The sequence below is a fragment of the Nansenia antarctica genome (assembly GCF_963989245.1).
Source record: "Nansenia antarctica genome assembly, chromosome: 2".
Taxonomy (NCBI): Eukaryota; Metazoa; Chordata; class Actinopteri; order Argentiniformes; family Microstomatidae; genus Nansenia; species Nansenia antarctica.
In genome coordinates this window covers 46,711,452-46,724,896 of record NC_137675.1, presented here as the reverse complement: position 1 = coordinate 46,724,896, position 13,445 = coordinate 46,711,452, and the positions used below count along the sequence as shown (strand labels likewise).

General features: G+C 47.6%; 1 protein-coding gene across 1 annotated transcript in view; it reads right to left on the bottom strand.

Annotated features, from left to right (window-relative positions):
* Window positions 1–782: 782 nt before the first annotated feature.
* LOC308150194 (thyroid peroxidase-like) overlaps window positions 783–13,445 on the bottom strand; it is a gene marked incomplete at both ends in the record, with an annotated part of 35,176 nt that continues 22,513 nt past the window's right edge. Inside the window, 5 exons of the mRNA XM_080523053.1 lie at window positions 783–790; window positions 3,670–3,878; window positions 8,949–9,186; window positions 10,373–10,543; window positions 12,444–12,702. Of these exons, the coding sequence (XP_080379179.1) occupies window positions 783–790; window positions 3,670–3,878; window positions 8,949–9,186; window positions 10,373–10,543; window positions 12,444–12,702 (885 nt within the window). The remainder of the gene's footprint in view (window positions 791–3,669; window positions 3,879–8,948; window positions 9,187–10,372; window positions 10,544–12,443; window positions 12,703–13,445) is intronic.

Sequence of the window (13,445 nt, the reverse complement as noted above, 5' to 3'; positions counted from 1 at the left end):
AAAAACAAGAATTTTATGAATCCCATTTAAGCATTTTGATGCTAAAAAGTACCCTAGTTTTGAGTGATTAAAGTCTTTTTTTTGCATTAAATCTGATCTTATTTCAAGATTTTATGTGCTATAATCATGGTGATAGATTGCTTGAACTTAGACTTTCTGGTCTTATTTCAAGATTTTATGGTCTATAATCGTAGTGATAGATTGCTTGAAATTAGTCTTTCCAGTCTTATTTCAAGATTTTATGGACTATAATCATAGTGATAGATTGCTTGAAATTAGTCTTTTTGGTCTTATTTCAAGATGAGTGATAGTCGGACAGCCTGACTTGTTTTAAGACATCTTATCAAGTGAAATTTGCTTACTGCACTGGCAGCCAAATTTGCTTGTTTTAAGTGCAAGCTTGCTTAGATCTAGAAAGTTTGGCCTTAAATCTGACAGGGCATTCTTGCAGTGTGTGCACTGGACAGAACGCAGATACCTTCCGAACTGGGATAAGTGAAGCTGAAACAGGTATGAAACAGGTATGAAACAGGTATGGGCACTCCTGGTTGAATTAAGCTGTAAGCTCAGACAGGCCAGTACCACACCATTTAAAGCAGTTTTCTTGATTTTATTTAATGGACACATTATGGACATTTAATTGTTTTACTTGTAAACAAACACATTCAAACATGCTTTTATGTGTGACTGATAACAAATGGATACTAACAGGCCAGTAGGATGAGATCGGGGAGACATAACTGGTTACAATCCTGGATTTTGTTAACGGAAGATCTCCTGCCTTAGTTTTCTGGGGAAAAGAAACATGAAAAAGGTACAAATGATAATTCATTACCTATCTCATTCACACACTCCCTCTCCCATTCATCTTACATCTGTGACCTACTGAGTCCTTACAGCCCCAGTAGGTCTCTCAGGTCCTCTGACCAGGGTTTGTTGGTTGTCCCCCGTGCCAGACTGAAGACCCAGGGTGATAGAGCATTCCAAACCGTGGCTCCCAGGCTTTGGAATGCTCTGCCCTTGGATCTTAGATCAGCTGGCTCGGTCGAAGCTTTTAAAAAAAACAGCTAAAGACTGTCCTGTATAGACAGACTTTTGGATATCCCCAAGGGCCTGTCTTTCTGTGTCCTGCTGATGTTGTTGTACACTTGTTGTCTGTTACTTGTGAGTAAAGACAAATGTTCTATCTTTGCACTCGATCAAATTTCAGGACCCTCCTTTCATGACTTTTCCTAGATATGTGCGTTCTACCACCCAGTGTCCTTACATTTTCAAAATCACATCAGGATAAGATAGTATAAAGCTATTTAGCAGTTTTTCTGTGTAGGAAGTAGGCTCATTTACAAGTTAAGTGCACCCCTAAGAGATACATTAGATAACACAAGGAGTCACATACCTCTACATTGAGGGGGTAGACCGCTCCAGCCACTTTCCGTGCAGACAATTTCAGCAGCACCCTTTAAACTAAAACCATGGTAACAGGAGTATGATGCAACCAATTTGCCAGATGTGGAACAAAATACAAAATCGCCATTCTGAATCTTTCCTGGTGAACCGCAGCGTATCAAGTCTGGAATTTAAACAAAAGAGATTGAGGTATTTCACATACAAACAATCAGTGTGTTCAGTGTATATATATACAATATATATTTGAAACCACGACCAAGGGAGAGGTGGACCGCCGGCTTGAGGCCCTGACGTCCATCACAACATCACAACTTCTGAGAGGTTTGGCCATGTCGAGAGAGGCAACATGAGGGAAGAGTTGCCAACCAGTGGAGGTGTGCAGAGGGTGTCTGGATCCCCAAGGAAGAGAACTCGTAAGAACATCAGCCAAGATATTTTTCAGCATCTTGTCACGGCGACTAACAGAGTTCCTCCTGAAGAACAGCTATATTGACACCTCTGCTCAGAAGGGTGGGGTCCCTGGAGTGCCTGGCTGCCTAGAACACAGCGGCGTCGTCACACAGCTCATCAGGGAGGCACGGGAAGGCGAAGGAGACCCGCTTGTATTATGGCTGGACCTTGCAAATGCATATGGATCCATGCCGCACAAACTGGTTGAGCTTGCCCTACAACGACATCATATTCCCAGCAAGATCAAGGACCTAATTCTGGACTATTATGGTAAATTCAGGCTAAGAGTCACTGCTGGGTCCGGCCCATCAGACTGGCTTCGGCTTGAGAAAGGCATCATAACAGGCTTGAGAAAGGCATCATAACAGGCTGAGAAAGGCATCATAACAGGCTGCACCATCTCAGTCATCCGCTTCGCCCTTGCCATGAACCTGCCGGCCTGCGCCCCCCAGTACCTAACTGACTTCCTCCCCCAGCATACCCCTTCTCCTCCCCCAGCATACCCCTTCTCCTCCCCCAGCATACCCCTTCCCGGAACCTGCAGTCTGCTGACATGGGCCTGCTGTCCACCCCCCGCACCAACCTACGGACCTTTGGGGACAGAGCCTTCAGCGTGGCTACACTTACTCTCTGGAACTCTCTCCCCATAGTGATCCGCAACGCCCCCACCCTGGACTCCCTCAAATCAGCCCTTAAAACCCATCTGTTCTCCAAGGCCTTTAGCCCCTAGTCACTGTTTCTGTTTTGCTTTGTTTGTTTTCTGTTTTGTCTGTCTGACCATTTCTTCAAAATTGTAAAGCGTCCTTGGGTTTTATGAAAGGTGCTATACAAATCCAAGTTATTATTATTATTATTATTATTATTATTATTATTATTATTATTATTATTATTAAGTCAGCAGAGGTGGAATGCAGGGGCCCTTTGACCAAGACTGGAGTGCGACGACAGCCCCCAATAAGAGCATTCATGGACGACCTGACTGTCACTACTACATCTGTCCCGGGCAGCAGGTGGATACTCAAAGGCCTAGAGAAGCTCATCACCTGGGCAAGGATGAGCTGGAAACCTCCGGTTCCGGCTAACAGCTGTCCGTTACAGAGCAGCCAATCAAGATCTTTGACTGCAGCCTCAAAGATGCTCTCTCCATCCAGAAAACTAACAGCTAAGAGCTTGATGCCTGGCTCACCAAGGTGGACAAAACAAGGCCTGCCGGGGAGGTTCAAGGCCTGGATCTTCCAGTGGTTTATGCAGTGCCTATGACAACAGTCGAGACCCTGGAGAGAAAGGTCAGGTTCTCGCCCAACATCAGTGCCCGACCTCATTAATGCTCTTGTGGCTGAATGGGAGCAAATCCCCCCATCCATATTCTAAAATCTAGTAGAAAGTCTTCCCAGAAGAGTGGAAGCTGTTATAGCAGCAAAGGTGGGACCAACTCCATATTAATGCCCATGGTTTTGGAATTAGATGCACAACAAGCACATATGGGTGGGATGGGTGCTGACACTAAGATTAGCACCAAGCATTTTGATTTAATACACATCGTGAGCTTAGAATTATCTGGTTCTATCTCCGTTTAGGGTAGTTCAGAGATATTGAGCGTTTTTACATTCCATTATGTTTTGTGAGATGGAACCTTTGTATTTTATTCATTACTAACTCAAAAATGTCAACATTTTAAAAATAACACCACACAGGCATTAATAAACACCTAATGGATCAGATTATGTAAAAAAACAAAATTTTGACAAAAATGGAGATAGAACCTTATATTAACGTTACAACATTATAAATGAGAAATCAGACTTATCACACCTGTGCTTGGGTCCTCTCCCCAGGCGTCCAGGCTCATGGATGGGATGTCGTCACACAAAATAAACCCGTCTGGGTATTTCTCCAGACTGAAGGGGTCAAGGGGAACCTCTTTGACTTCACTGTTGTCACAGACGACACGAGACAGGGAGTGCCTTCGCAGCTCGGCCCTCTGCTGCAGCGTGAACACACCCTCACTCTCCCACCAGAACCTGCAACAACACAAACGTCATCAATTACAATATCCAATATTATCTGAAGAATGACAATGTTTACCCCTGTGAGTAAAAACAAAATTCTATCTTTGCACTCGATCAAATTTCAGGACCCTCCTTTCATGACCTTTCCTAGATATGTGCGTTCTACCACCCAGTATCCTTACATTTTCAAAATCACTTCAGGATAAGATAGTATAAAGCTGTTTTGCAGTTTTTGATTTTGGATTATGTCAAAGAAAATGTTGCTGTATTGTTTAGGTGCTTTTTGGTCTCTGTGATGGGGTTTAATTTTCCCCAAATGAAGGAAAGAGATTTTGCCTCCATTATTCAAGTTGCGTTATTTGTGTTTCGATCCACCTGTGTTGTGCTTGTATTGTAGGTGGCAGGTATGAGGTACAGTAATGACGAGATGTCATGATGAAAGCAAAAGTAACATTTTGGGGGGGTATTTTTGGAATATAAAACCCCATCTTGGAGACAGAAGAGGACTTCAGCAATCCAACAACATCCTTACTTTGATTAAAAGAAGTCTACAGTGTGCCTGTGATTAATACGAGCACATGGACATTGCAGTGGGGTATACCTCAATGCCGCTGCTACAGTGGGGTATACCTCAATGCCGCTGCTACAATGGGGTATACCCGCTGCTACAGCAAACACAAATGGTAAATGGTAAATGGACTGACTTATATAACGCCTTATTCCAAAGCGCTTTACAATGGCCTCTCATTCACCCATTCACACACACATTCACACACCAATGGCGACAAGCTACCATGCAAGGCGCCGGCCCGCTCATTGGGAGCAATTTTGGGGTTAAGTATCTTGCCCAAGGACACTTCGACATGTGGCCAGCTGGGGCTTGAACCACCGATCTGCCAACCTTGCGATCATAAGACGCCAGCTCTACCTCCTGAGACACAGCCGCCCATCCTCTGATCTAAACACAAGGTGTGAAGTGCACCACAAGCTGCGTCTCCTGAAGACACCCGCTTTCCCCTCTACTGTGTCCCTGAAGACACCCGCTTTTCCCCTCTACAGTGTCCCTGAAGACACCCGCTTTTCCCCTCTACCGTGTCCCTGAAGACACCCGCTTTTCCCCTCTACCGTGTCCCTGAAGACACCCGCTTTTCCCCTCTACTGTGTCCCTGAAGACACCCGCTTTTCCCCTCTACCGTGTCCCTGAAGACACCCGCTTTTCCCCTCTACTGTGTCCCTGAAGACACCCGCTTTTCCCCTCTACTGTGTCCCTGAAGACACCCGCTTTCCCCTCTACTGTGTCCCTGAAGACACCCGCTTTTCCCCTCTACTGTGTCCCTGAAGACACCCGCTTTTCCCCTCTACTGTGTCCCTGAAGACACCCGCTTTCCCCTCTACTGTGTCCCTGAAGACACCCGCTTTCCCCTCTACTGTGTCCCTGAAGACACCCGCTTTCCCCCTCTACTGTGTCCCTGAAGACACCCGCTTTTCCCCTCTACTGTGTCCCTGAAGACACCCGCTTTCCCCTCTACTGTGTCCCTGAAGACACCCGCTTTCCCCCTCTACTGTGTCCCTGAAGACACCCGCTTTCCCCCTCTACTGTGTCCCTGAAGACACCCGCTTTCCCCCTCTACTGTGTCCCTGAAGACACCCGCTTTCCCCCTCTACTGTGTCCCTGAAGACACCCGCTTTCCCCTCCACTGTGTCCCTGAAGACACCCGCTTTTCCCCTCTACCGTGTCCCTAAAAACGTATATTGCTACCTTGTACCGTTTCTCTGTTTCTCCAGTGTCTATATAAAACCCCCAAAAAGAAACTAGGTTTAGAGAGGTTTAAAAGGTTTTTCCTTCTATCAATGGCCCCGGGCCTGAGCTGGATTACTCTTCCTGGATTCTCGCGTGTGTCTACATTCCACCTGATGCTGACGTCACCGCAGCAGTAGACACACTGGCAGAGCAATTGATGAGTGTGGAACGTAGTTACCCGGACAGTTTTGTTGTTGTTTTGGGGGATTTTAACCAGGCTAATCTTAGCCGGGCGCTCCCCAAATACAGGCAGCAAGTCACGTGTCCCACCAGGCGGGTGAACACTCTGGACCATTGCTACTGTACAGCTCGTCAAGCCTACCATTCTGTCCCCCGTGCTGCACTGGGCTACAGTGACCACATCCTCATACACCTGATCCCTCGCTACAGGCAGAGGTTAAAACTCTCTAAACCTGTTGTACGGCGATTCAGGGTGTGGTCCAGTGAGGCATGTTAGCGACTCTGCGCCTGGTTGGAGAGTGCAGGCTGTGACCAGGACTTGGTGGAGTGGGCGGGGCCAGAGGCTGGTAACAATCTGGATGTATACACAGACACTGTTACATTATTTATCAGCTTTGGCGAGGAGGTGTGTGTCCCCCTCCGCTCCAGGAAGTCCTTCAACAACGACAAGCCCTGGTTTTCATCCCAACTCAGGCGTCTGAGGTCAGAGAAGGAGGTGGCTAGGCGCAGTGGGGACGTGGACCGGGTCAAGCAGGCCAAGTACAGGTTCGCCAAAGCGGTGAAGGAGGCGAAGCATCGCTTTTCGGAGAAGCTGCAGCAACAGCTCTCTGAGGGGGATTCCGCCTCCGTCTGGAAAGGCCTAAAGACCATCACCAACTACAAACCCAGGTCCCCGCTGATGTCCGACAACCTCCCTCTCGCTAACGAGCTGAACGAGTTCTACTGTAGGTTTGAGAAAGAGAGGTTCCCGCCCACCCCCGCCCTCTCCCTCCACACCCCCCGGCTACAACCACCACCCCCGTCCCCCAGGGGGGCCAATGTCCCTCCTGCTACCCCCACCCTCCCCCCTCCCCCCCCCTCCCTCCCCCCTCCTCACCCGCCCCGCCCACCCCCACCCCCCTTTCCCCACCCCCTCTCTCTGTCACAGTGCGAGAGGTAAACAGACTGTTTAAGAGGCAGAATCCCCGGAAGGCAGCTGGTCCGGATTCCGTCTCTCCCTCTGTCCTGAAGCACTGCGCCGACCAGCTGGCCCCGGTGTTTACCCACATCTTCAACGCCTCGCTGGAGCTGTGTCACGTCCCAGCGTGCTTCAAGGCATCAACCATCATCCCCGTCCCCAAGAAGGCCAAGGTCACAGGCCTCAACGACTACAGACCCGTCGCTCTGACCTCTGTCGTCATGAAGGTCCTGGAGCGCCTTGTCCTGGCCTACCTGAAGCTCATCACGGATCCTGTGCTGGACCCCCTGCAGTTCGCGTACAGAGCCAATAGATCCACGGAGGACGCCGTGAACATGGCTCTGCACTACGTACTAGAACACCTAGACACTGCAGGCAACTACGCCAGGATCCTGTTCGTGGACTTCAGCTCGGCCTTCAACACGATCCTCCCACACATCCTGGAGCACCAGCTATCCCTTCTGCAGGTGCCGGACTCCACCTGCAGGTGGATCACAGACTTCCTGACTGACAGGTCTCAGCGGGTGAAGCTGGGGAAGAGCATTTCCAGCTCCAGGTCCACCAGCACGGGCTCCCCGCAGGGCTGCGTCCTGTCTCCAGCACTATTCTCCCTTTACACCAACAGCTGTGTCTCCCGCCACCCCTCGGTCAAGCTCCTGAAGTTTGCAGACGACACCACCCTGGTGGGCCTCATCTCCGGGGGGGACGAATCTGCCTACAGGGGTGAGATCGAGGGGCTGCAGAGCTGGTGCAGTTTAAACAATCTGGAGCTAAATGCTCTGAAAACAGTGGAGATGGTGGTGGACTTCCGAAGGAAAGCAGCCCTGCCCCCTCCCATCACGCTGGGAGGTACCCCGGTGGCCTCCGTGGAGTCATGCCGCTTTCTAGGCATGACCATCTCCCGGGACCTAAAGTGGGAGCAGAACACCGAGGCCCTCACGAAGAAGGCCCAGAAGAGGATGTTCTTCCTCCGGCAGCTGAGGAAACTCAGGCTGCCGAGGTCCATGATGGTCCAGTTTTACACGGCCATCATAGAGTCCATCCTCACCCACTCCATCATCACCTGGTTCCCTGCTGCAACGACCAAGAACAAGGCCAAGTTGCAGCGGGTGCTACGTTCAGCAGAGAGGGTGATCGGCTGTCCCTTGCCCTCCCTCAACTCCCTGCATGACACCAGGGCTCTGAGGAGGGCAAGGAAGATCATGGCAGACCCCTTCCACCCCGACCACGGCCTCCTCACCCTGCTTCCCTCTGGAAGAAGGTTGCGGCTGCCTAAGGCACTGAAGGCCCGCCACAGGCTCAGCTTCTACCCCTCAGCCGTCAGGCTGATAAATGACTCTGGCTTCCCCCTCCCCCCCGCCCCCAAGTCTGCCCAGGACTGAACTGGACTCACTGTAAAAACTCTGCACTGCACTTTATACCGCACTATCCAATGCACTGTTGTCTGTCCTGTGTTGTTGTTGTTGTGTTGTCCTGTTTTTTGACTCGTGAAAAAAGTATAAACGCACTTGCTGTGGTGACGAAGCAAATTCCTATATGTGTAATGCATAGTGGCAATAAACGTTATCTGAATCTGAATCTGAATTCCTGCTACGACTGGTGGATTGATGATTCACTTGCTTAGTCAAATGTATTGATTGTAAGTCGCTTTGGAATAAGGCGTCTGCTAAATGCCAAAAATGTAAAAAATGGAGCTGTGAAGTATGTTTAAAAAGAGAACGGTTTGCCTTATTAGCTTCCCTTATCATATAGATAGAAACATCTAGTTTACTGTAGCAGCTCTTGAATTGCAGAGATGAAGAGTGGAAGTGTTTTAAATATGGTTAATGATTATTTCATTTAAGCAATGAGACCAACTCCTATCTACTCTCACACCGTCATCAAGCATTGTCTCACAGCACAGAGAAATGGGGAAATGTTTTAGCGCAGTCTGACATAAGCACGAGTTGGCTTTAATAATGTAACGTATCGCGACATTGTCACACCGTCGATCATCCTCTAATCTCTGACCTACTGTATTGTGGTGTGAATGTAAGCATCATATATATTTTATATTATTATTATTAGCAAGTAGGCTACCATTCTCCATAACTAGGGCTAACATATACTGTGTTTTAACATGCAAATGCATAAAAAAAAAGACCTGTCCCCATCCCGAAGCATCCTCATCTGCTTTCCAATTAAGCATGAGAAGAGAGGTCCAGTCCTGGAGCCGTCCAGCGGTTCCTCCACCAGGCCTCCCAGCCACAGGTCAATGTTGTCAGGGTGACGGTACAGGTCCAGTAGTTTGACAACAACACTTGCGTCCCTGACAACCTTTCTGAAATCCTCTTGTGTATCGATCCTGTTGAGTCCACAGAACGTCCTCCAATCATTATATCCTGGAAAACATGAGAATGTGACTTCATTATGCTGACCCTTTCATAACAACAAAACAAAACATGTTTTAAACAGGGTTAGGTTAGGTAAAACAGGTTTTAAATGTCGACATCATTTAAAGATTTCGCATTTTACTTTTCCAGAGGTTCTTGGAGGTGGTTAGGACTACATGATTCTTTCAAGCTATTCGGTTGTTAAGTCGTGACGTGTTTCCGGGTCCAAAGTTGGCTGAGGCGCTCTCTTTGAAATGCCTCAGTAGTAATAATAATTCATTATATTTATATAGCGCTTTTCCGAGGCTCAAAGACGCTGACAAATATGGGAAAAATGGGAAAGTGCTGTGTCCCTTGTTGTATGAATAGATCCCAGTCTAAAAAACGATTGAACTGTCATTCTACCGCTGTAGTACACTGGTACTCTGGTGCTTTAGTACACTGGTACTCTGGTGCTTTAGTACACTGGTACTCTGGTGCTTTATTACACTGGTACTCTGGTGCTTTAGTACACTGGTACTCTGGTGCTTTAGTACACTGGTACTCTGGTGCTTTAGTACACTGGTACTCTGGTGCTTTAGTACACTGGTACTCTGGTGCTTTAGTACACTGGTACTCTGGTGCTTTAGTACACTGGTACTCTGGTGCTTTAGTACACTGGTACTCTGGTGCTTTAGTACACTGGTACTCTGGTGCAGGGAATTTCTGGTTTGGACCCGGAAATTGCTAAACGTCACGTTTGACGTCAGACTTAACAACCGAATAAGCACACAATTCAAACTGGTGGAAAATCCATCATGGTGGAAGTTCAGGGTCCCTGAGGAAATGTTGTTCTTTGTGAAGACACAGAAGTATGTAACACATTTCTGAATTATGTGTCATGGAGGGTGACTCAAGCTGTGAAGTGATGCCAAAAGCCGCCACAAGGTGGTGACAAGAGCAGTTAAGGATGTTTGAGAAGAGAATGGTTTGCCTTGTCAGACAGGTTGGCAAAATCAAGTTAATTCTAGTAGCTCATGAATTAATCATGCTTTCACTCAAAGCACAGAGAAGTGAGGGAAATGATTAAGCGTGAGTCCGCTTTAATGATGCAACGTGTTGATTACAGAATGAAATGAGGGATTTTGAAATAAGATTTGAAGGTATACGTGTAGCAGACGTTCAATGTTGGAGATAACCCCCTGTTGTGTCTGACCTGGGAGTCCGTGGTCACGGCCCCGCTGCAGGTTGAGAGCGGCCAGGTCCAAGGCCTCTGGGATGTTCAGCACCACCAGCCTCTCTGTCAGCTCTTCTGTCAGCAGCTTGTCAGTCGACACGGCGGCTGCCGCTGTGCCCAACAGACCTCGCAGCACCGGCTCCAGCCCACCTTAGAGAGAGGAACACAGGAACAAGCTACACAATGCCATAGACAATCTACACAATGCCATAGACAATCTACACAATGCCATAGACAATCTACACAATGCCATAGACAATCTACACAATGCCATAGACAATCTACACAATGCCATGGACAATCTACACAATGCCATAGACAATCTACACAATGCCATGGACAATCTACACAATGCCATAGACAATCTACACAATGCCATAGACAATCTACACAATGCCATAGACAATCTACACAATGCCATAGACAATCTACACAATGCCATAGAACATGTCACAATTTTAAACAGCCATCTAGTGGCTCAGAAAAAATTGGGCCCAAGGCCAAACTTACTTGCCAACCCCTGATCTACACAATGCCATAGACAATCTACACAATGTAGATTTGTAGTGACTACTCTCCACGCCACTCTATCCCACCTGGAGAGGGGAAACAGCTACGCGAGACTGCTCTTTGTGGACTTCAGCTCCGCCTTCAACACCATCCTTCCAGACAGGCTAGTGACCAAACTACTAGACCTGGGACTATCACACTCTATATGTGCATGGATCAAGGACTTCCTGACCGACCGACCCCAGAGGGTGCGGGTGGGCCCCCACACCTCCACAGCCCTCAGACTCAGCACTGGGTCCCCCCAGGGCTGCGTGCTAAGCCCCATCCTCTACAACCTCTACACCTACGACTTCACCCCCGTCCACCCCAGCAACTCCATCGTAAAGTTTGCAGACGACACCACCGTGGTGGGCTGCATCTCGGGGGGGGACGAGGCGGCGTACAGGGATGAGGTAGAGCAACTGAGCAAGCTGTGCAAGGTTAACAACCTGCTGCTGAACAAGTCAAAGACCCAGGAAATCATCGTGGACTTCAGGAGGAAAAAGTCTGAGATCCAGCCCCTGCTCATCGACGGAGAGAGCGTGGAGAGAGTCTCAACCCTCCGATTCCTGGGGGTGCACATACAGGATGACCTGTCCTGGAAGGACAACCCAACAGCCACCATCAAGAAGGCACAACAGCGGCTCTACATCCTGAGAGTCCTCAGGAAGGAACACAGCAAGCAGGAGATACTGGTGACCTTCTACCGCGGCGCAGTGGAGAGCATCCTCACCTACGGCATCTGCAACTGGTTCTCCAGCTGCACAACCGCGGAGAGAAATGCGCTACAGAGAGTCGTGAGAACAGCCCAGAAGATCACCGGCGCCCCCCTCCCCTCTCTGGAAGAGCTGTACAACACACGCTGTCTCAGGAAGGCCTCCAAGATCTCCAGAGACCCAACCCACCCTGGGTACGAACACTTTACCCGGCTGCCCTCGAAAAGGCAGTACAGGACCATGGCCGCAAGGACAAACAGACTGAAGAACAGCTTCTACCCCAGGGCCATCCAGGCCCTGAACACAGCAAAGACCTAGGTTCTGGGCCCTGGACAGTCTGGACGGATTGATGGCAGCTGCTGGACTGAAAAAAATCAGGTGTAGTGCTGAGGCACAAATATGTACATTTCTAGCCTGCAAACTGCGACACTTCAAATGAATGTGCAATAACACTATGTGCAATATGACAACCCTAGTCGTCTATATGTACAGTATAGTATAGTGGATAGTGTACATAGCCTTTATTTATGTAAACCAGCTCCTTCCCTTCTTGTGTTTTTTGTTTTTGTTTTATTTTTTCTTTCCTAGCACCGGGGGAGCCACCCCTCCTAAATTTCGTTGTTTGGTACCTGTACTATAGCAATGACAATAAAGACCATTCATTCATTCATTCATTCATTCATATCAATTGACATTATTATAAAGTGTTACCCAGCTGGGTAATCTGTATTTAATATGCCACAGTGCACTCGCTCAAAGAGGAGACATCATGAGAGAACACTGACCTTCTTTGACTAATCTCCAAGGACTGAAGAAAGTGTTGTGCAGGCTCAGAGAGGAGAAGAGATGGTGTTCCTGGAAGCTCTCGTTGAGCCTCCTGAGCAGCGTGGGTATGGTGGCATGGCCGAAGCGGAACGCTGCGGTAGCAAACACGTTGGAGGCTGACGGGTCTGTGATTGGATCATAGCCCCCATAGGGACCGACGTTGAGATCAAAAGCCTCTCTTCCAATGATTTTTGGAACATAATCCCTTATGGTGATAATCTGGGAGAGAAAAACAACAACAACAACAACAACAGAAAAGAATAGACCTTTAGATAGTGTATCTTCCACAAAAAGAAAAACATACAACAAAACAACTTGCAATCTATAATTCTGACATATGAGGAGTGTTCATTTCCAGCAGTTTAGGTGGAATAGGGTAAAGGAGCTTTATTATACCAGCTTGATATGTTTGTCTCCACATATTTTTTATATTCTTTGATTGTGATGCAATCACTTTACCAGTGTATAGTTTTTATTTATTCATGTCATTTACCTGTATTATAGAGGTATTATAGATGTATTATAGAGGTATTATAGAGGTACACAACTGGCTGAATTGTTATTGGCTGAAAAGATGCTAAAACAACACGTGGCTATTTTGTGTTTTCTTCACTTTCTTCACAAGACATTTACAGCCCAGTGTAGCGTTACAGTGAAAACATCTTTAATAAGGGCTAAATTATATAAAACCAAATATGAACTAAACCAAAATTAATTTGTGATTGACATCAAACAATACACTTTTTAATTTTAATTACTTAGCATGAGCACTTTGAGCTGCAACGTTTGCAGGAAAAGCGCTATACAAATACATGTTATTATTATTATTATTATTATTACTTTCTTGTATCATTGGACAGCCCTAGTTTCCATAATAGACAGTGGGACTTGCCCCGATTTTGTCGCACCGCCGAATTCGATTCCATTGTTTTGAATGAGACAATGCACACGGTGTGCGATGC